Source organism: Acipenser ruthenus, chromosome 9, assembly GCF_902713425.1.
Source record: "Acipenser ruthenus chromosome 9, fAciRut3.2 maternal haplotype, whole genome shotgun sequence".
NCBI lineage: Eukaryota > Metazoa > Chordata > Actinopteri > Acipenseriformes > Acipenseridae > Acipenser > Acipenser ruthenus.
In genome coordinates this window covers 3166662-3191570 of record NC_081197.1, presented here as the reverse complement: position 1 = coordinate 3191570, position 24909 = coordinate 3166662, and the positions used below count along the sequence as shown (strand labels likewise).

Sequence of the window (24909 nt, the reverse complement as noted above, 5' to 3'; positions counted from 1 at the left end):
TGAACTGACTGGAGAGGCAAGGGCTGGATGCAAACTGCTATCCTTACTGTTCAAAGATGAATGTCTTACCATTCAACTAAAGAGCGAGCTCTGTGGTCAAGATGTAAATACAGGTCTTATGCTGATGTCAGTATTATTACCTCATCAGCTGCTTACACTTAGTAGTCACAACAATTAAAGTAACGTGTTGCAGTAAAGCTGTGCCACCTAGACACTTACAATACATATCAGGAATTGTGTCATTTAACCACCCCGTCCTGCCAGCCCCCCGTGGGGCTATCACCCCAAAAATCAATATTCCTCTAGGTGCACCAACACAGCTACACACTTGCAAAAGTGCACTACAGTCCAGCAATTCGTTCAGGAGTTATCTTGTGTCAGACAGCAGTAGAGAAGAAGAAGGGATTGGAGGTGTCTAGCCAAAAGAGAACGTCTCCACCTAGACACAATAAAGCACAGGGAGATTGATAAAGGGCTGGCTCGCTGCTTGGATAATGTTTTATTTAAGTAGGCCAACGAGGCAGAGCTGATTTCAGAGGATAAATCAGCCCGCACAGATTCCTTATTGCCGCTGCAGATCAATTAGAGGAGGAATAGCATTCTCTGGCACCTAAATGGCTGACTTCTTCAGCCAAGCATGTCCTGAGGAACTCATGTATCACTGCTGTAGACAGACAAAAATCAACAAAGCTATCGAATGACCCCCCCCCCCCCCCACACACACACACAGATCGCTTGCTGATTAATCCAGCAGCTCTTTAGCATTTTGACAGTCTATATATACATACATATAAAAAGAACATCATTGGTTTATGCAGAACATTCATTTGGTGAAATAAAACAAAGACGTATTGCAGTTTCCGCTTCGATCATTACTTACCAGGATTACAGGTTTAAAATACGAGTCTGAAATATCGCAGCTGTATATTAACTAACGCACACTTCTTTGCTTATCATCTTCTGTTTCGGTCTTTTACATCCTGGAGAAAACGGTTTCAATCACTCCTGTGGGTTCTCTTACAAACATGTCTGATCTAAGTGTAATATTTATTTCAATAGACTCCTTTACTTAACCAGGTAAGAACAACACTGTCTAAAAACAGAACACATTAAAAACACAGAGAGGGAAAAAAATAATATCAAGAAGTAGGCATAGTTCATTTCCAATGCTCATATTTTACCAATCCAAAATATTTGGACCAATGTCTGTAAAAAGTTTTTAAATTAAATGAAATTACATTACATTCAAAGCAATGAAGTCCAGGGTTGGGGTCAATTCCTTTTACAATTCCAGTTCCTTTTTCAAATCGGTTCCCAATTTTAATTCCCATTCCCTTTGAATCGAATCCACTTCCCCAGTCCTTCATAGGAATTCCTTTGACGGAATTGGAATTGTGATTGATTAAAAGGAATGGGAATGATTTTGAAATAGAATTGGAATTTTAAAAAGGCCATTGACCCCAGCCCTGATGCAGTCCCTGTTCTGGCATGGCCTGCTGTAATAACGGCTGATCTTCCTCACCTGCAGTGCAAGGGGCTTCCATCTCATGTTCTTTAGTAAAGCAGGAGCTGCAGTTAGCATGCTTTGAGGTCGCTTTTTCAAAGTCAAGATCACACCACTGAGATCTTCACGTAGTGCGTTTACCAAGTTTTTCAACTGCCACCCCACCTAATAACCAACAAATACATTAATCAAACAAATCAAGTGAAATGCGTACATGAAAAAGCACCGCCTTGTACTCAAAGGTAGCCCTTTTTCTACATCAGGAAGAAATACCACAAAGAACCAATGCAGTATGTGTCACTGGGGGCAGTGTTGCAGTGGGGACAGGTTAATGGTTACACTCTGGTGTACCAGCTGTACTTAATAATAATAATAATAATAATAATAATAATAATATTTATTTCTTAGCAGACACCCTTATCCAGGGCGACTTACAATCGTAAGCAAATACATTTCAAGTGTTACAATACAAGTCATACAATAAGAGCAAGAAATACAAGCATTACAAGTTTTAAAAAGTCACCAGGATGTGATGATGAAAAAGAAAATGGTATGTACTGAAGAACACAGTGATTTTAACCAACACCAGGAATGTGTTAGTTAAGACTGAGTTGTATGTGTAATGCAAAGATCATCTCGCAGCATTTCTGCTAATGCTGGGTTGGGCACAATATAGTACATCAAGTCAGCCAGTACTTTAAAGCACTAGTATATTTGTAGCAGACTCTTAATAAATGAAAGTCTCCTACGTTTGAACCGATTTAGAAATACAAAATGAAACGTAGTAAGTTCAATGAGAAGCATTTCGACCGGAAGTCTTTTTCAATGTTTTTGTTTTCCATTAAGAAACTGAAAAAGACCACAGATAAACAATGAAAACAGCGAGAGCTCAAAACCAGCAAAGAAACCAAGGACAGGCACAGCATGCGTTTCAAGACGAGACATTAAAACATTTGAAGATTTGATTCTGAAGATTTAGATCAGCTGTAAAATAGAATCTGAAAATTCTCCTGTTCAAATGGAAGTGGAATGTTAAGAAGCCGGTGTTCTATTGTACATTCAAACAGCTGATTACAGAGTTTCATTGGAATCCACATGGCCTGGGTCATTGACCTACTCTACTGGGGGATTGACCTTGAAGTATTTTTTCTACCCCAGCTTGGAGAATAGTCTCAGATTTGAGGAGTTGCTGTCCGCACACAATAATAAAAAGCTGTTTTGTCAGTTACGACAATAGCACAGATGAGGAACTTTTACATGCTATTGTTTGAGTGCTGGGCAATGCAATTACTTTGATGGGCAGTCCGCAGAGTTATATAATATAATGATTCTGTAAACATGTGCACACACACACACACACAAAAATACATGTGCACGTGCACAAACACACAAAACACACGTACGCACACACAACACACACACACACACACAGAGTAGAATGGCTATTTTGATTACTTCACTGACGTCCCAAGATGTACACGGCCATGTTTTAAAAGTGATTACTCCAGTCTTCAATAACCTTAAGACACCTAAAATGATTGTACTTAAAGTATATTTCAGGTTCTTAAAAAAAGAAACAGCTATTTTTCTTAATACAGACTGACCCTTTTATTCACTCAAGCACACAAGCCTGAGAGACAGCCAGGCCACATTGATGTTTCTGATGTTCGGCGCTGGCATCGTTTGTGGATTCAAGAAAAAAAAAAAAAAAAGACTGCTTGCTTAAGTAATTATATAAACAGTGCTTTGCCCAATGTTTCCTGCAGTCAGAAACATCAATGTGGCCTGGCTGTCTCTTAGGCTGCCTGTGTGCTTCAGTGAATAAGAGGGTCAGTGATGAGGGATGAATACGCTCCACACACACTCCACACATTACCACTCTTACACACATGCTTCACGAATGTTTCATCTGACAGTATACATGCTTTAGGGGGTTTTATCAATGTATCCCATTTATTGTTGTGGGACATACAGCATCTTATAACAATGCTCGACCTGACCGGAGAGAGATTCACTCAGCCCCTCCACTAGCAGCAACGAGAGCGACACATGCAGATCAGCTGACCGGAGAGAGATTCACTCAGCCCCTCCACTAGCAGCAACGAGAGCGACACATGCAGATCAGCTGACTGGAGAGAGATTCACTCAGCCCCTCCACTAGCAGCAACGAGAGCGACACATGCAGATCAGCTGACCGGAGAGAGATTCACTCAGCCCCTCCAATAGCAGCAACGAGAGCGACACATGCAGATCAGCTGACCGGAGAGAGATTCACTCAGCCCCTCCACTAGCAGCAACGAGAGCGACACATGCAGATCAGCTGACTGGAGAGAGATTCACTCAGCCCCTCCACTAGCAGCAACGAGAGTGACACATGCAGATCAGCTGACCGGAGAGAGATTCACTCAGCCCCTCCACTAGCAGCAACGAGAGTGACACATGCAGATCAGCTGACCGGAGAGAGATTCACTCAGCCCCTCCACTAGCAGCAACGAGAGTGACACATGCAGATCAGCTGACCGGAGAGAGATTCACTCAGCCCAGCAATGAGAGCGACACATAGCAGCAACGAGAGAGAGCGACATATGCAGATCAGCTGATCAGAGAGAGATTCACTCACAACTTCCAAAATAAAGCAAACATGTATCATACAATGAAGGTAAGTCAACTTTGAATAACTTTTTATAGACTACACTTCAATACAAAAATCTAATTATAGGATGACATTGCATTAGTGAGGTTTTGTTCTTCGTTTTCTAATGAAGCGAGCAGTGTCTTAGCACCATATATAAACACATGCCATCGGAAATCACGCTGGAACCACACTGGACTCCCAGGTCCCAGTCCGAGGGAACGTATACATATATGTAAAGAAATATATCACTCATACTCAAAGAGTTCCTTTTTGAAATGTAGAACTTAACTTCAGCTAGACAAAAATAATTCAGGACTGAGAGGGTTAAACAATCCTAGGGGTTAAGCTGGATACAGTACATAATTGTGTTGTTGAATCTGAGGGTGGAATTTAGTGCAAACACAATCGACAGGGGGTAGTCCTGCGCGGCTCAGGTTCCTGTGTAGACTGGTGGCCAAGCACGCTGTTGAGAGTGGAAACCACACCACTTGACGGATGTTTCAGTTTTACAGCCCGCCACAAAGCTGTTTGCACTCATTCCAAACGAGCTGTACAGTGGCAGCAGTTACTTGTATACCACTCTGCTATTGGTCTTGAGCATCAGATTTAACAATTTTTGCAGGCAATAGCACAAAAAAAAATTATACTGATGGGAAATCGATTTCAAAGGGAGCATAATGGAAGAGGAAAGAGAAAAGGATATGTGAAAACAAGCGTGTGGTCTGAATCATTGAAATGGATTAGACAACGTGACAGAATACAACGGAACTGTGACAGAATACAGCAGAACTGTGACAGAATACAGCGGAACTGTGACAGAATACAGCGGAACTGTGACAGAATACAGCGGAACTGTGACAGAATACAGCGGAACTGTGACAGAATACAGCGGAACTGTGACAGAGTACAGTGGAACTGTGACAGAATACAGCGGAACTGGACAAGAATATGACCCAACAGTAGTGGAATAGAGTTGTGGTTAACACAGTCGTTAGAGGAAACTAACCACTACACAGTTTGGAACAGGACAGTTTAATTTCCTGTGCTGCAAGTCTCATTTCTGTGAACTGTATGTAACAATCGTTCACATTTTGGATTGGAAAATATTATCAACTCTTTATATGAAAGCATTGGCTACTGGAACTCATAATACCAAAACAGAACTGATCTTCCGATGCACCTGATGTCTACATCTGGTTGAGATGGTCAGGACTGAGGTGCAGAGCTGTGAGGGGAGGCTCTCAGAGGGTCTGCCTGTCTACCTGCCTGCTTTGTATCATTGTCTTGCACCTTTCACATGCCCTAAAAGCACCAAAATCATAAAGAAAGAGTTTGTCTAATGGATTTTCATCCATATTGAACTATACAAGTACAGTCCCACATATGTCCCCCTAAAACCACTTCCATCTCCAGATGTATTTTCATATATTTGAAAGATGAATGATGTTCAAGTAAACAATGCATTAACACAGGTTTGAAAAACAATAGCTCCTGAAATATTTCTGAAATATTCCCAGCATTGCAATTAGAGCTTTCTTTATCTAGTATGGTCCCAGATATCATTGTTTAAAATGAATATGGGTTTGCTATGACAAAAAACTGATACATTTATAGCAAACGGAAGAGTGTGACAGGTAACATTTTTTACTTGTCAGGTGACTCAAGGAAAAATAAAGTCATGTCAGACTTGGTAAAGTGTGTGTGTTTAATATATACAGAGATTGAACTTTAAAGCCTTTCTTGGCAATTGTTCAGGGGAAAACAAAACAAGAGAGAGGGATACCCACCACTGTCTGATGATTAACCTGGATCACTTCATCTCCTGCATGGATTTTTTTGCATCGATCTGCAGGGGACTGCACAGAATAGAAAGACAGACTACAGTTAGATAAATGCACCCTCTTTTCTTGATAAAGACATGCTGTTATCTATGTCCAGTCACTCTAAAGACTTCAGAAATGCAGCCCTCCCAAGTAAACACAAAGATTGGCGAGGGTATAGAATGGGCGACTGTTGTCAGTGCTAAAGTACATGGAAAAATACAAAGCGGTATGTAATTCAGTGTGTTGACGTAACATTATTTTTCAGGTTTCATTGGACTTTATGAAGCGAAATGAGTTAATTCTATAGGGGGATGCAAAACTTTTGGCCATAGTTGTAGTATTGTCTATCCCTTTCCACCAGTATTAGAGCACATGTCTATACTGGTGGGTCAGATCTTTGGTTTATTCGACACAAAGGCAGGATCTGGTGAAACTCCCATGACTGAAGCGTATTCTCCAGAACACGGTGAATACCCAGATGCTAAACCCTTATGCAGAATAAAGAAAACAGAAACAGACGTGACATATTAAGCTTTGGATATGGCGCTGACTGGATCCCATTCTTTGCAAACCGTATTTCACAAGATCAGCTGGTGGATGTGCAAGTGGGTGGAATCACTATTGATGTGCTGTACACAGAAGGACTGGCTCTTGTAGAATTCAATCTCCTGGGCTGCTCATTTAGATTTCAGTCTTCGTATTTATTGATATTTACCCATAGCTGTCTGCTCTGAAGAGGCATCATATTTAACGGGAGTCAAATACTATAATTACATCTTCAAGCAACCCGGCTGAGGACATAATGACCTAAAAACTCCCAAAGCATTACTGTCAATTACCAGTAAGTGTGAGCTGTTTATTATTTTCTGTTGTTATTGTTGTATTGGTTTTTTATGAAAAACTTTACAGATAAAGGCACTGATGGCAACATTTACTAAGCTTCGCTCCAGTACTTTGAATTATAGATATATATATATCTTTAAAATAATCATTTTAAAACAGAAAGCAGCAAACAGTAGGAACCTTTTTTATTTATTGATTGTTTTATTTGTTTGTTTGTCTCATATCTAAAAGCTGCTTATAGAATGACAAGCCTTGCATCTCTATCAGCAGATCTGCAGGGAAAGTGGTACGGTTTGTAATGTGTGAATGCACTAGCCTGAAAATGAAGAGCTATATTCATAAACCATTTGAACTCTTCAGCTAATGTTCATTTTTGTTCCGTATTCAAAAGGAAACTTTATCTTTGCATACATCCAACCTTATTCAGGGATGGAAATTAGATTCCTATTGCATAGCAGTTTCACCCATTCTAGGTTTTACTATGAGCTTGATTAGCCACAGGGTACAGGCATCAAGCTCAGGTGTTTTCTTTTAAACTGTCTCAAACTGCTATGCAGTGTGGGTCTTACTGCCGTCCCTTTTTTAAGCAAAACAGAATACAATGTGCTAAACAAGGGCTCTAAAGTTATGAGGCTTTGACACTGTAGCGAAAGCAGTGTATAAAATAACAAATATGAAAGGGTTCTTGTGCAACACCCACAACTGAAAACAACCAGAAGAATCACAGAATCCATCTGTGTACCGAGTACAAAGCCAATATCTCGAGGCATGAGGACAACAAAAGTCAGGTGACTAATACGGTGGCTATCTTTGTTCACAGGTCAAAGTGAAGGGTGCTGTTCCGATTTAGCTCAAGGGGAATACACAGTTGCCAGCTGGAAAGGTTTAACATATGCAGTTGTAGGTGAGAAAGTGGATTTGCAAACTCATAAAAGCTCCCCTCATGGGGATTGTTAATAACAGAAGCACAGGACCACAGTGGCTTAGCATTTTAACCCACTTAATATACTGCAACAACAGAGCAATACAATTCTATTAGAAAATAAAAATAAATAAATAAATAAACAAACAAATAAAAACATGTTTCAGGAAATCCCTAGTTCCGAGTCCTTTACCATATATTAAATCAGGCCTGTTTATTAATGTACAGAAGTACCACAGATTGTTTTATTAAGAGTGTTTTCCAGGCATGCATTATTTATCAGTATTGAAGAGGAACGCTTACTCCTTCTGTAGTTCCTGTTATTACATGCAGCCCATCGTAGGTTGATTTGATATACATCCCCTAAAGGATAGAGAGACACAGTCAGAGAAATACATACACTAACATATTCATCCCACAGACATAACCTACATACCACACTGCTGTGTACAGGGCAACTGTAACCTCTTTGAAGGGATCTGCTAATAACATTGCAGTTTGCTGACCAGGTCAGGACAGATGCTATACAAGTTTAGTTTATGCCAGCCACCTGATTGGACAGTGCTGGAGCAGTTGTTTGTTTTTGGAAATACCTATGCCATGTAGTGCATTGTGTGGATAGGCTGTCCCTCTGTGTTCCTGAGTAACTTGCTTTCCATATGGCATTCCAGACATGGATTCTGCATCTGCCTGTTGCAAACTCAGTTTCAGTCACAATGGGCAAGACAGCACTCCAGGTGCAACCACATACAAGACTGCAAAAATACACAACAGTACTAGTGTCTGACGAGTGCTCTATGATAATGGACTGTTCTGGAGAGCGGACTTCAATGCCGATATTCACCATCAACGGTCTACTTGGAGACCGTAATCACTGAGGAATGGTCATTTGTCCCTCAAAAACAATTTACAACACTTTTCAACTGACAGTGTTATGGCAGGTGTTTATGGTACACTCTGTCTCTTTAAAGAGGAAAAGATGAGGGGCAGGAAAACAAATGAATACAGAGAGAGGAGTTCAAGGGAAATCGGGATGAAAACACTTCCAGGAATAATTAATTTGGTGAGAAAGAGTTTTATTAAAATTTCATGCCGTCTACTAATTCTTTAATTAGGTGCCATTCAAACAAATATAAAAATCGCTCCCATTTTATTTTTGCACTTATCCCCAAACCGAAGTGTCCGTTGCTACACTCTTTATGACCAAGAGCTGAAAAAATGCACCACTGTCACTGTGCCATGAGCAAAGCACTTCACTTTATCATCTGAGCTGTGATTCATTTCTGCAGCTAGAACATGAGCTTAACAGTCTGTAACTCAAGCACTAATCTTTGACTGTAAAAGTTTTCTCTGCACTTTGGTTAAGTGTAAAATGGTGATCCAGCAATAGACACGGCACTTGCAAGTGAGTTGTGGGCCTTTTACTATATTGCAAAATCAGAGACGGCTCTCTTATGTCTTCACCCCCCTACAAAACACTGAACCATGGGCTCTTTAAACAATATTCATGCTGCTGAAATAAAGTCCATTCGTCTTCCCTGCGAGATTGACATTTCAAATTACTGAGAGCATCAGTAAAACAGGGCGTCTCCAGAGGACTGAGTACAGCTACTCAGAAACTGATAGAGATCCCTAACCTCGTTCCAATGCACAGATACCAAAAGAGTCGACATCAAAGCTTTAGCAACTCAGCTACCACTGCGGGTGGAATGGATTTCACCAAAACACCTGGCTATTGGTGAAAACAGCAGGAGTTTGTGCAGTATCAGGAGCAATATACAGCATATATGAGTGTTGCGACAGAGAGATGCATCTTTTACATATTACACAAGGTGTGGAAAACGTTTCCCTAATCCAATGCTTTAAGTGCAACACAGAAAATCAGGACCAGAGGACACAGCTGGAAAGTGGGGCTAGCCTTAGGACAGAGGGGAGGAGACACAGAAAGTGGCGAGGGTATGGGATGGGTTACTTAGCCATGTTGTTGATGCTTAAATCACTGGGCTTCTTACAGACCCAACTTGAGTTTTGAGGTCCAAAATAATAGTATCAAAATCAAGGGGAATACTCTGCTTTGCTCTGCAATGCTCTGCTCAGTCTGCTCTGCACTGCTCAGCTCTGCAATGCTCTGCCATGCACTGCTCAGCTCTGCAATGCTCTGCCATGCACTGCTCAGCTCTGCAATGCTCTGCCATGCAATGCCATGTGGGAGTCTATGCTTAGGAAGTGAAGTGCCAGCATGCTGGTTGCTCAGGTTCTTACCAGCCCCTCACTGGGTTTGATGTTGCTCAGCTGCACCACTTCCAGGTGGGCAGACTGGGAGACCAGAGGATCAGAGGAGAGGGAGATGATGTGATCGCACACTTCTGAGAGGGTTTTACACTGCGGGACAAAGAGAAGGGACACGGAGCAATCATGTTAGCAAGAAGGAACAATCAGCACACGTGTTAACAAGCCACTGGAATCCACACGGTAATTCTGAAATGAAACTAAAATATATCCTGCATTTCTAGCAATAGATAACTAGATATTTTTTAATCCATGCACACTCCTTTACAATTTCTTTTGGTTTGTCACTAGAGAAATCTTGAAGAATCATACTGTACTGGAACGTATTGTCAATAAGTTCCCAGCCTTTGACTCTTTTGGTTATTGTCTAGCCTTTGCAGGGGACAGTATTCTTTAAAGAAGTTTTGACCTGAGTTTTACTGTGCCTGTGCATTTTTGTCATGTGTGCAATGATTGTGAGGGGTTTATAATGCAATGTTCTTAATATTAAACTGTAAAGATGGTTCCTTTAGTTTCATCTGAGCTTTATCACTTGGATGTCAATGAGCGGACAAGTGAAGTCTCTGGTGGTGGTTTTTTGGTGTGTGACTGAGCCGGATTCCCTTCGATAGGGGGCAAGTGAATTAACCTGCTGTGCCACCGATCTAGCCCCTTTTACTTTCCTGCTTTCTTTTTATTAGCTGAGCTGCAGTACAGTGTGTACGTTTTGCTTTACTCATTACATCTTTCCCTGCCACTGTCAGGTTTGGTTTCAGCCTGAAGTCCCTGTCTGCCAGAGTCTGATCAGCTTCAGCAGAGTGCAACAAAGGTGTCCTCCCACCCTCCCACCCACGAAACCCACAAAGCAAAGAGCTGCTCTGCTGACAGCCAGTGAAGATGACCCCCCCATCCCCCCCCATCGCCCACCATCGCAGCTTTAACAAGAGCCAAACCCATATGGAAATGCTGCCATTAGTCCAGTTCTCCTGCCAGGATTCAAACTACTCAACCAGAACCCGAGCAGGGCACTGCTTTATCACACTCATTTCTACAAAGACACAGCAAATCATACAGAGCACAGAATGAATGAAGTGTCAAGGACATTCACAACTCTGCACCTTCCATAGCAACAGCATCCCAAACCAGATGACTGCCAGCTATACAAAGACAGGTGCCAATATACAATACATAGCAATTTTTTGCCTAATGTGCCTTCTTATAATTACTGCCACTTGTAAAGCAGGAGCAGCACAATATAAACAGATCCCGCCTCCACTCTAAAATGTTTGCAGCCCCGGGATCCCCACAGTATAAAATAGAAGGTGAATTTCCATCTAATACAGAGAAAGCACCACTCTACCAAAGACTACGTAGCACTCGAGACATCTCTGCAGACTCAGACACAGATTATAACCAACTGGAAGCTAGTGGTGTGGATGACCATGCAATGAAAGAACATGCAGTGTGAGAGCCTAGAAAGGAGAACAGCCCTGCAAATATTAAACACTAACTTTTAATCGGAACAGTTATTATTATTACAATTGTACTTGCTGTGTAATATAATTTAAACGACCTGGGGCTGGTAATTACAGTAATTTCTAATGTGAAAGAATCGCAGTAATTTTAAGGCAGCATGATTGTTTAAAACAGCTCCTTAATGGAATATCCGAATATAAATAAAAAACAACAACTATAAATTTAATTAGGGATGAAGTGAGCTCTTTTAAATATAAGACATGAATTCCTGTGCTTCTGAGTATGCTTTTCTCAATATTACTCTCACACATGCTTAACATTCCCCAAGTCGGTTTTTGTGCTTGGACCTTCCCTACATTACAGATTTGCACTGTAAATTCACTATTAAATCAAGCTGCTTCTATGGCAAGGCAAGGCAATCCTTCACACACAAGTGGCTTCGCTCCAAGCTGTCACATTAGCATTTCAGAAAGGAAAAACACAACCAATAAAGTCACCCAACCAGAAATAAGCGGCTCAGACATGTGATGAAGGAGCTGGTAAACAGGCTCAATGGTCTCTTCTTCGTTTTAGAGCTGAAATTGTAATTCCTTTCAGAGAAGTATGCTAATAATGATGAATTGGAGTAGATAGCTTTAAAAATCTAGTCCACAGTCCGCGTGGTGTGCAGTACCGCAAAGCTGTTAAAATGTCAAACTAAACTAAATGATTCCACTACTTAACGTTGCTTTAAACACATCTTCAGTGTTTTGCATTACTCTGTCTAGGGAAATAGGTCAAATAAAAAGTATTGCGGACCCTCAATTTATACAAAGAAACATGTTTGTAGTTCAAATCTATGTAAGGATAACGAAGGGATTTAAATACATATTATTGAGTGCACTGATCTCAGCACAGTTGCAAGGTATGCTGTTATCAACAGAGAGACGCTTTTCTCCTCAAGACAAGGAACAGAGTGTGGTGTGGGAACCTGACTTGGTTGGAACACTGCTGACACAAAGAGAAACTAAGTTTGCAAAAACAAGGTTTAGCTTCACACACACGTTTAGGTAAGATATATAAGAGGGTGCATTTGAGAAACATTGAACCAGTGCCATGTCCGATGCTCTCCCAGTGATTAGGTAACTAGTCACTGCTTCAGTTCTGCTAATAACTAGCGGACTCATTATTGTGTCTAATGATAATGATTATGCTGTAAAATGTGACTTGATTATTGGAATCAATAAAGGAAACTTGTTGTATTCTGCTTAAATCTTTGTTGTGTGCGCTCCTTCACACAGGTAGACATACAGTTCCCTTACACTCTGTATTCAAAGCCAGCCTGGTAAATGCAGTCTTAATAAACAAGCACATGCAATGCAGTTTTAACCACGTGGAATAAGACTTTAAATCTGTTGTGTTTCCTTTGTTCTACGTTCAAACATTCTCTGTGGTTCTGATTCTGGCCAAGTCATCATTGAGTGCAGCGGTTCCTCATTCCTGTGCTTTTGATGTGGGTCAGTGTTTTTATGGTTGTAGCTACCACTAGTTATATAAAAAAAATAAAAGGGAAAAACTCATTACAGACGGAGGAGATATTTATAGATGTGTGATGTTTGCCGCCAAGATTTTCCTGGCTTGCAATGAAATTGTTTTTTTGGTTTTTTTGGACTGGGGATAAACTTTTTTTTTTTTTTTTTTTTTTTTTTTTTTTTTAAATACTTACAAAACTTCATGGAACTGTGTTTCACAAAAAAACAATAATCACACAAACATTGACCCTTGAATGAATAATTAATGTAAAGAAAAAGAGAAACACACTTCTACAGCTGAATGCAAGCAAAGAAAGCAGAGCAACTCTAAAAGAAGATCCCGAAGGAATAGGACCCACACTACCATAGCTGTAATTTAAACCAGTCGTGGCATTCTTGGTATTTGCCATGAGCACTGTTATCATTAACAAGTTCCATCTGTGTTTTGAAGACAACTAGTTTGTATCTACTCCAAATTGGCTCCCATTATTAACTTAAGGTTTTTAGTAAAATAAATACATAATAAGAAACAAGGTCTTTAAGTAGCAGATACAGCACACAGGAGTTTCCGTACCTTGAAAAAGTAGGTCACTATGGCATAAATCCATAGCAACTACTGTATGTAGAAGCCTTACAATTCACCTTCCCCTCAGGAGGCTTATTGTATAATCATTATTTGAATTTGTTTAATATATATACTGTATGATGTAAAGCAGCAAGTTATAAGAAAGAAAGAAAGAAAGAAAGAAAGAAAGAAAGAAAGAAAGAAAGAAAGAAAAAGTAGGTCACTATGGCATAAATCCATAGCAACTACTGTATGTAGAAGCCTTACAATTCACCTTCCCCTCAGGAGGCTTATTGTATAATCATTATTTGAATTTGTTTAATATATATACTGTATGATGTAAAGCAGCAAGTTATAAGAAAGAAAGAAAGAAAGAAAGAAAGAAAGAAAGAAAGAAAGAAAGAAAAGAACGAAAGAGCTTGCCTGCTGCCACATGCAGTCGTCACCACTGCAACGGTACAGGATTGTCTTCTCAATCCGGGCATTATGTTGTGTTTTACTGCCTTAACATAATGAAAAGCCTGGAATGGCCTAAGGACTTATCATGCAGCCAGGTCCGCTTGTGTTATTAGAAGCAGATTGGAGAGGGTGTGGGGGGGGGGGAGGCAAAAAAAAAGAAACCACTTGGTTCACAAACAAAGCCACTGTATTTCAGGTATTCAGGGATCCTCAAGCAACTGAAGAGCTGAGAAGACCTCAGGCCTGTTAAAAATAGCTTCAGGAGCCACAGACCAGCTCTGAACACTTTCTCCATATCAGAACCTGGGAGCGTGCTGTCACTGTGGGTGTGGGGGCTGAAATTGACCATGACTGTTTTTTTCAGTTTTTAGGTCAGTTGATAAAGTCCTCATATAAACTGAATAATAAATAAATTATACTGCATTGCTGTATCTGAGAATTTCTTGTTGTTTTTAAATTGTATGATGTGAAGCCTGTTCTTTCAGATTTCTTACTTATTTCTTTATGGAGAGGAGCTAGAAGTGGTCTTAAAAAAAAAAAAAAAAAAAGCTAATGGAATATTTGTTCCAAAGGGCTGTCCGCCCTCTACCGCTCAGATCTGGTAGCCAGGGGATCGTTACGCCAATCCTCTGCTCTACAGATCTGCGTTACAGAGTGCCCATGGCGTTCATCTCTTTCGTTACTTGAGTTTCTCTCCTTGGAGACCTGAAACGGGGTGCTGGCGAGACTCCTGCAGCACACAGCTGGCAGTCAGCTGAGCCATTTATCACAGGTTTATAATTTTGTAGGAATTTAAGTCACTTGGAGACAAGCTGATAGGTTTCCAAGGCATTTGGGAACAATTCTCAGATCTAATCCCATTGAAAATCCTCAGTATCGATTTCTTTTAATGCGTTTTTGAAAACTCTTAATGACTCATTGGATGGCAGTGTTAATGTTGCTAGGGCTTAGAGGAGGCAAGAAAATTGATTTTTACGTCTTGCAAGTCTGAATGTTTGTATTCATTGTAGGTGTCGGGCTTTGACTGTGGTTGATTCATAGCTTTGTACAAGTTGTCTGTAAATTATATATTTGTCCAATGAAATTACATCTCTACAGTAAATACACTACTTTAATGCATGACTCAGACAGCTATTCTGCACAGAGCAGCCCTGATTGCTTTGTGATTTTCTGTTAAATGCTGGTGAGTTTTGTTCATTTCATCACAAAGTCCTGAAACCTCTAGTACTGTCCTCTGTGCGCATACTGTGATTCATCCACAGATTAAAGACGAGCCCCTCACACACAACTTGTCTTATTACGCACAACTGTTTGATTCCTGTTGAAATCTCTCAGCGTTAACGAACATATAATTGGCTTTTGTGGGAAGACAAAATGCATTATTGGAAGTGGATCTCACTTGTTTACCTCTTTACTCAGCATTTCTATAGAAACAACAGCCAGGGATCAGATACATCAGGTGTTTCAGCCATTGACAAAGCTCTATTACATTGTGCAGCTATCAGTGATAGTTAGAGGAGGGATTTAGACAGAAAGGAATATAATGTGATTTGAGATTTCCACACTACAAACTAAAAAAGGATATTAAAAAAGGAGGTTAGACATTTTCTGGTGTGTCACTTGTTAGCAAACTATAATAACAAACTAATACTTCTAATAATACCAATACAAACCCAACGGAGGACTTACCACATGAAGTATCTTGTTCTCTGTTTCGTAAACGGTGCAGTCCTGCAAGATAAGGTGAAAGAAAACACTGACTGAGGGCAGTTCTAAATCACAGAACGAAGTGCAAGAGTGAGAAATCCAGGCAAAGCAAAGAAGGGAGAAAATGAGAACGGACCACACTATTGCTCAGACTTTAGGGTGTACAAAGTGCATCAAAATAACCACAGAACAGGTTATATTGCTGCACACAAATCACTTTGAGGCAAAGCTTCCACTTCTCTACTGCTTCTCCATCACTTACCTGTTTAATTTCTACTCGTGTGAACTAAGCTACCATTGTTATTTTACATTTTTAAGAACCATTTGTGAAAGCCTTTCAGCTGCCTTTTGAAGTTATTCTACATTGCAAATCAGCTGATGCCTTTTATGCAAGAGCCCGCCCACAACCATTAAAATAAGTTTATTTTTAAACTGGTCAAACAGGTGGCTTATGTTCAAATGTAGCACAGATTGCAGCATATCTGTACAATGATAAAATGCTCTATTTAAATATATTGAATGAACTATTTCAATAGCACAGAACAAACATCTTACAAAAGAATTACAAGACAACAGATGTATTATCTTGTGCATGCAAAACTAGACTAGAAATGCAAGTAAAGGATGGTTTTATACTTTACATGTCGTATCATTGCCTCCCAGGCCAAACCCAAAAAATGAACATTCGAAACCAAATGGACACAATTACTGAATGACGTACACTGTAAAAAAATCTTTACAATTCCCCCAACAGACATTCGAGTCAACATGACCTGGCTTTCTACACCACACATCAACCACAATGACTTTAATGGCTTCAACTGTATACTTGTGAAGCCTGGGTTACTCAAACACCATCTTCAAACACAATAGGTCACTGTATCCTTTTTATTTTGATGGGCTACTGCAGTTCCAAAAGCCACCACTGAGAAAAAAAACAAACAATCTGTAAACTTTCACAGTGCATAGAGAACACTTAAATATATGTTTTAACCTCAGGAAGGGGCCGTGAATAAATGGACAAGTCAGTCATCAAAACTTTACAAGAGCACAACAGTGCAGGTATGGAAATAAGACTCGCATTGCACTACAGTTTGATCCATTCCTGGTTTTACCATGACACACCTGAGCTTGTTACCTACACACTGTGGCTAATCAAGCTCATATTAAAACCTGGAATGGGTAAAACTGTTTATTTCCAGCCCTACAGTAAGTCATACAGGAGAAGAGTCACCTATTCTATCCTGATACGCAGCTAAAATATTCTAACTGTATCGTCTTTCAAGAGAAGAGCCCCCGAGCCTCTAGGCTATGGTAAATTCCATCTAATGCAGTATCCGAGACTGCTGGCTCATTATTACAGGGCTGGCTTGTCCTAAGCTTACAAAACCAGCTCATGGCACCTGACAATTCCTCAAGGATCTATTCAGGACATGCACAGCAGAGACTGGGAACTCTCCCTACGATGATACAACATTTCAGGGAACCATTTATTGTGTAAATGTCCAGTATTATGTAAACAGTTGAGGTATCTTAATGGAAAACGCTCCCAGCATTGTTTCATGATTAATGCCGAAAAAGTAATGGAGAAAAAGAGGACAGTACTTTAGTACTTTGCAATTAACACAGTGGTAGGAGTGACAGCATCTAATTCAAGGTCATGCTGACAGTAAATTACACATGTAGTATGCTTTACTGTGCACGGGCCCTTCAGCAATTCACTGTCCTCGATATTACAGTTTGTTATGTTTAAGTCAGATATAAATGAGGGAGAATAACAGGGGACCACTGGAGCTTGCAATATTTATGAATCAAAATATACATTTCAAAGCTGAGCTGTTAATCGATGAAAAAGGATTTCAAAAAGAGTATCAGGTTTTTGGGCATCAGTGAGTGCTTTGGAAGACATTTCAACCACAGTGTCACGCTGTACTCACAGAACAATGGTTATGACTAGGCTTCCATTACTGACTAACAAAAACTAAAGCAGCCAAGGTTATATATATAAATATATATAAAAAAAAAACTCTTATTGGTCTCGGGGGGGGGGGGGGGGGGGGGGCTGACTGTACGTGACTAACCATGAGCACTGCAACAAAGCAACCGATTTGAGAGTTTTTACAAAATAGAATGAGTCACACTGACCCTGGGCAACAGCTACAGTACAATATCATTACCATATCTGAGTTACACATCCTGTATTAATTACATTGAAATCCTAGTAACAAGCCCTAAATTATAGGCAGATCATAATAGTAGCCTAGGTCATCTAAAAAGGCTGGCTGTATAGCATCAAACATTGCGGTATGTTGTTTATGCAAGGCTGAAGTCAAATATGCTGGCGGTACCAAGAACCTTATATACAGCGGTGTAGTCCTACATCTTAAAGTACCAGAACATCAATTACAATATTGATTTTTCTAAAACACATTATATACAAATTCACGTTTTATTTGTACATTGAACTTGAGGTAACATTTAATCAGTGTTGCCAGATTTGGCGGTTTTCCAGCCAAATTTGGCTCTTTTTTTCGCCAATGGTTTTTACAGTACTTTTGTTGCACGCGGGAGTATTTTCTTACGCTACTTCTCCCTGCCAATACCACCTACCCATAATGCAATTAGAAAAACCAGGAATAAGGAACAGCTTGCGCAGAATTTTATTTTTAGGGCCAACATGAATCCTAATCATTTTGCAGCAAGATTTTCAATTCTCAGTTTTGCAATCTCTGCCACCCAGTACCATAAAACCCAACAGCAGGACACATTTCTTTATTTGTTTGAATTTTTAAGACAGACACCTTGGGCACTGGGGACTCTGAGCAAAGCACACGCTGACCCAGTTCTAAGCTAGAACTCTGAACAGGGTGTTAATGTGCTAATGACATCAGCAGCCACTGGGGAACATGACAGATTCCCTGCTGCTCCTTCAGATGATTAAAACATATCAGAAAGAATGACCCATCTTCCCAGTTTAGAGCCATGAAGACTTTGTCCTTGAAACTTAAATTCTGTGGACACCAGAGCAGTTTTCTGCTACTGCTCTACAGATTATACTGGCTGAAAAAAATGTGGCCCAAAATGAAAGAGAAACAAATGAACGCTACTAGATCTGAATATCAACTGGATTTCATCACCTGTCTTTCTCTGGTTTTAAAGATCGTATTTGGGAATTGCTTAGAACCTCCTGTCAATGCATCTTCTTCAGTCCACATTAACAAACAGATGAGTCTTATTTACTCCGTTTTTTGATCTCTGTGTGCTGCTGACTGAGTTTGAACCGCACGTCTTTTTATTGTTGTACTTCGTAATTGTCTTTTTTATATTGTTTTCCAGGTCCCCCTTGTAAACGAGGCTTCTGTCTCAATGGGTAAACCTCCTGGTTAATTAAAATAAATAAATAAATAAATAAATAAATAAATAAATAAATACATACATACATACATACATACATACATACATACATACATACATACATATATACATACATACATACATACATACATACATTAAATAAACCGCTCTACATGCTGAACACTTTCTCAAGTGCCTATTTCTCTTTTCTTAATGAATTGAAGTTGTTGGCAGGGTGTTAGGAGCTGCAGGAAAGGCACATCCAAGACCTCACCACAATAAAGACAGTGACTTACGAACCACAGATAACAGATTTAGAGACCTGTCTGTGTGTCTGTCTGTCTGTCTGAGTCTGTACCGAGAGCCATGCACAGAGACATTATATTACTCAACTGAACCAACTACTGGAGAAAGCTATTTAGTACCAATAGATTTTGTGTACTAAACAGTAGCGGATCTCAATACCCCAGACCTACAATTTATAAGCCTGATGTTTTGCAGACCTCATTTCACTGTATTGTATGTTGTCAGCAGCAATGATATTAAGTGGGTCAATAAAACACTAGCAGGCGTTGAAGAGGGGCAGTATTTATAGCTGCTCAGGATTTTCTTCATGTTTACAGAACTCTCACCTCTGGCTACACCATGAAACTGGAAGGCTTATCTGTAACGGTGCATGGACGGGCAGAGGGTGGAGTCCATGCCTGTGCCTGTGTTGAAGTTCACCCCATAACGTTGCACTTTTTTCACAGATGGCCAGACTACTTTTTAGACGACTTGCATCAGCATTGTTCTTGACTTGACTCCTAACCTTTTTTAACCAAGTCAGCATCATGAACTGGTGCAGGGTAGACTTCTTGCATCTTCAATGGGAGGTGTAACATGACGAGAGACCTACATTCAGTCCTACTAGGAACAGTGCTCCCTCGTTAATTCACACGTCAAAAAGCAAAGTACAAAACACATGAAAGAGCACCTGTGTTTTTAAGACTTCTCTTTTGCAGACTCCTGTTCCCCTCCACATTGCTGTGGCAGGTGGAGCTCCACCATGCTGGCCTGGCTCCTCAGAGTAGACCCAGTCCTCTTACCTGCTGGACGATGGTGGTCAGCTCCAGGCACAGCTGGATGACGCTGTTCCTTGTAACAGAGTAATCCGTCACGGCCGCGAAAGGGGACCTGAAAAAAAAGTAGCATCTAGAATTAAACTATAAGAAAAGTCTTATTCAGGCAAGCTTCAACTGATAATAGATGTGTCTTCTCCCTAGTCAGACTATAACAGCGTGCTTGGGAACGTGTGTTCAAGTGTATGCATAGCAAGCTAGTTATTTTCAGTAATTAAAAAGAAAGTGATAAAGGGACAGTGGCAGGCAAGACTTCTAGCAGATTCTAATAAGAGTGAATCGATATTAAAGTCTTGGTTATCCCTCCTTTAAAATACATGTCTGACTTTAACACATGGTGACCCCGTTCAGACAGAATTGTAGATGAACATTCTATCAAAGGAATCGGCCTGCTTATTAAAAACCTAAAAATAGCTCAGCGTCACCGATTCCCAGACCTGTGAAGGGTAGATTTTCTAAAGTGTCCATTTTTGTTCTCAGAAAAGGGGGGGGGGGGGTAGTGATGAACTCGGCGCCTATGGCTCTGTCCTTTCAGTTATTTAAACATTCATATAAAAAAGTTGCTTTTATTGTTGATCTATTCCCTGTGACGAACAGGCCGCACGTGCAATTCAAATTAAAATAGCGAGAGAAAGGGAACACACAAAGCCACATATGGTAAAATGCATGAGACTTTTTAGAAGCTGTTTAATATCTTGTCTAATTAAAACACAAAGTGGTCTAACATTTTCCAACTACAAGTGCCTATTGTTTCTATATCACCGATTACTGACAAAAAATTGAAATTCTCACACCCATGTTTTCATGCAGGTAGGTATATAAAGGATATAAATGACAAATCTTGAGGTGTTCCAATAAATGTGCACACTACTGTGTGTGTGTGTGTGTGTGTGAATCTATGTTGTTGGAAGTTTTCAAGCACTTCTCTAAATCAGAAGCACAATAGGACTCATGGCTCAGATCACAATAATCTGCCTTCTGCAAGCTCACATATTAAGCAGCCTTTCAAGGAAACATGCTCGTATCCAAAGAGGATCAAAGGATCGGCCCTTTATCTGCAAAGCAGAGCTGACCTAACATGGCTTTTAACCTGACAGGAGAGGGGGGGGGGGGCATTGATTAGAGCCCCCAGTGCAGGAGCATGAACTGCTGTATCCACGTTTAGTATCAAACCCTCTGAGCTGCACTGCTAAAAAAATAGGACAAACTTTATTAAGGTAACATATTTTAATATTTTACACATGATAGTGGCTAGGTAATTAAAACAATAAATAGTTTACTTATACTTGGGAAAGCTATGAAGAAATATAAATGGATCCACACCTATTAACAGGGTTGCATCTTTAAAAGATAGTTAAACGCCAGCAGTCTTCTAAAGTGTTTTCTTTAATAAGCTGCTAATCAGTAGTTTGTACTAAAGAGTTCATCAATTCACTAAATGGTGATATTTAAGTCATGGGATTACTGTTTAATTATTGCTAATTACCTTACATATGTTGAGTCTAAACTGGCATCGCATGGCTGTGAGACTAAATTACAAGTAAGCAGAGAAGTCGGGCAAAACTCCAGTCTACTTGTGACCCTTGAAAGAATGGATCAGTGAAAATGTATGTATTTGGATAAACAGGGACTATTCCAAATATAAATAAATAAACAAATGAATAAATATCTGTGCTAAATGGAGAATGCACTTAGCATTGGCTTCCTTCCCATGCTGCAGATCATCAAGGCCTGGATGAGCTGAACTACCCGTGTTCAGTTTGAGTCGTGCAGATAATTATTTACCCGTCCGCTCAAGTGCAGTGTGGATAATTAGACTGACAGGAAAATGAAGTGGTACCTTTGAACACTAATAAACTATTTCTGCACACACCGAGTCCTGATGCGCTTTTAAATGCATGCAGAGACAGCCACTGCACAGCTCTGAGCCTGCTCTCCTCAAAGACACCTCAGCCCTATCCTTCCAGGTGGCACTAAACAGTAAGACCGCCTGCTGGACACTGAAACAGACCCTGAATACTGTCCGATGCAAAACAGCACATAGTACTTCAATATGTTGTTAATGTCTTTTTATTGTTTCATACACAGGTAGTTCTCAGCAGGTAACTGACCAGACTGCTCTTCCATTGTTTTCTATTGAGGTAGCACCTCTGTTGTTACTTTGATTAATGACATCTACTGCGACGGACGCTCATGCCCAGCTCTCAAAACATGTACTCTTTCAGTGAACTTTCACACAAACAGAGGTAAATAAATAAATAAATTATTATTATTATTATTATTTATTTCTTAGCAGACGCTAAAAGCAGTACACCTCCCAGTGATAATGTGCTCTGCTGTAATAATTCAAAAAAATGCCTTTAATGACTCTGGAGTTCCATTATTACAGAGGGGTACGTCACAGCAATGCCATTCCTTAAGAAAGCTTTGACCAGCCTACAGTTACACATAAGCAATGAAGAAAGGTAATAATCTTCAGAAATGAAAGATACATTGCAAGTAGGGTGCTGTTCGGAGCCTCGGATTGTGCTTGTTGAGATGCTGTGTTTTGTGTAGAGCAGCACACTAACGGGGTCGTGAGTGCGGTAGACGCAGTTCCATTATTTTGGGGAATATTTCAGGGACCTGAAGTATGGATTGTTGGGTTTATTTTTAAGTTCCAAGGCTTCACTAAGCAATACACAAGCAGCTTTTTTAAGTGCTTGGCAAAAGAAGAGAGGTTTCAGAAAGAACAGAAAAAAAGCCTTGGCCTTGCAGTTCCAAAATTTAAAAAAAAAATACAGTTTAACAAATTAACATTAGGATTTCAGATTCGTGACAGTCACAGGCACAGATTCGTGACACAGTCTCAGACTAACTAAAAAGGAGTCCCAAGCTGTGCATGCCAGCTAACCAGGTGCTTCATCACACACTCAGATTAGGTCAGCATTACCGGCTGCCATAGAGTAACGTCAAGTCTTCAACAGAACAGAACAGGTAAACAGAACCCCAGGTTCGGAGCTGCACCTCTTGCAAAGCACCATGTGCTGCTCTCAGGGTCCGTGATGGGGCAGGTCATTTAGGACCAGGCTGGTAGAACTACTCCTTTAGCTCCTTCAGGAAGTCCTAGCTTTGCAGTTCAAACCACAAGGTTGCAACCAAGTGCCTACCATGATCTTTGAAATACCCGAATCGCACAGCACATGCACCACTTTAACTGAGAGAAGTAAAGGCGTCCGAAACCTTGATGAAGGAACTCATTACAATCCTTGAATTAATTTCTCTCCAGACATGTTTCTGAATTAAGTCTCTCCAAGGGCATGTTGTGAAGCCAGGCAGTTTCTCACCAAAAATAAATAAATAAATAAAAGTCCATGCAAATGAGGGAAATTTGTATAAGCTGTTCTAAAGACGTAGACTTCATTAGCCCATCCAATCAGCCCAGATATCCTGCATTCAAACTTTTACAAAATCAAGAACTTGTTCAATTAAAACTGTTCATTTCAAGTATAAATCACAACCGCATGAGAGATTCTCAAGGTACTCTTAAAAGCGACAAGCACACACACACACACACACACACACACACACACACACACAGTGCGTTTGCATAGATGCACTGTGCTAGAAGTACATTACACACACACACACACACACAGCATGTTTGCATAAATGTACTGTGCCAGCCTCGACAGCAGCTAAATAACTGCAGCAAATGCAAAACAGGGAGCATGTGTTTGTTTATCAAACACATAAGATATAGGGATAGCAGTGAAATACTTATTGTTATTTACTAACTCAATGACAATACAGAGCTGAACACAACTTCAGACATTCACACGTCATAGTTTTTGACCCAGGCATAGATGAAGATGCACCTCAAATGTGGCAGAATGGATCAGGAAGGCGATAATCTCCACGAGCTTCATGTCTGCTTTTGCCAAAAGCAGTAAAGGTGTTGCCCGGGTATGTTCTACGAACTTGAACTTGAAGTTAAACTACCACTGGAGCGTCCAGGGACCAGTAAAACCTTATTGTAGGCTGACCCAATTAAGTCAGATTAGTTCCACTCACAGACTTCTTTAGCCAGCCTCACTAGCACAGAATTGCAGCCATTCCTTGATTATGAGATTATTTTCCTCATGTAGGCTGCTGAGTGAGAGTTATCATGCTGATCCTCTTTGCACTGCCCCTGTCCATCCACATTTGCAACTTGGATTAATACTTTGGCATGTTCCTAATCATGCCCAGCTCCTGCGTCTTCACTGGGATTTAGTGATCCCTAAGCACACTCCACACTCCTGTGACTCACTCACTCCAGGCAGGGAAGCGCTCCTCTCCTGCATTATTGGAGAGATCAGAGGTGAAGCTAAATGAACAGAGTAGACAAGGTTTCAAGCTGTACTTATTTTACAGGCATACTGCACAGAAGTCTCATGCCTTATTATAAAAAGTACTCTGCGGCATCCTAAATAAATACCAGGATGAATTTTAAAAAGGGCAAACTGTATTAATGTCCTTCAGAATCTAGCACCTCATAAACTGTTTTATTCCTAGCAGATGCTTCAGAGAAGTGCAATTGGTCAGGCAATTTGAACCTGCTAACAGGTGAAATGCACAGTGAATGAGGACCTGGGAGGGGTTACTGTGAATTTCCTTTTCAGGGGTTTTAAGGGGTTAATGACGATCAGCATGTTCCAGTGGATCTGCTCCTGGGGTGGCCAGTGGGGGTCTGGGTCTAG

General features: G+C 40.3%; 1 protein-coding gene across 7 annotated transcripts in view; it reads right to left on the bottom strand.

Annotated features, from left to right (window-relative positions):
- Positions 1–24909, bottom strand: part of LOC131696630 (connector enhancer of kinase suppressor of ras 2-like) — a 127745-nt gene that overhangs the window by 67649 nt on the left and 35187 nt on the right. For 5 of the 7 annotated variants that reach the window (XM_059030767.1, XM_059030760.1, XM_059030762.1 and 2 more), the window contains 6 exons: positions 20156–20243; positions 15696–15737; positions 9990–10109; positions 8031–8090; positions 5927–5995; positions 1523–1669 (listed from right to left, as the gene is read on the bottom strand). In XM_059030767.1, coding sequence (XP_058886750.1) covers positions 1523–1669; positions 5927–5995; positions 8031–8090; positions 9990–10109; positions 15696–15737; positions 20156–20243 — 526 coding nt within the window. Of the gene's footprint in view, positions 1–1522; positions 1670–5926; positions 5996–8030; positions 8091–9989; positions 10110–15695; positions 15738–20155; positions 20262–24909 lie in introns of all 7 variants that reach the window. The other 2 variants (XM_059030763.1, XM_059030764.1) reach the window with 1 other exon arrangement.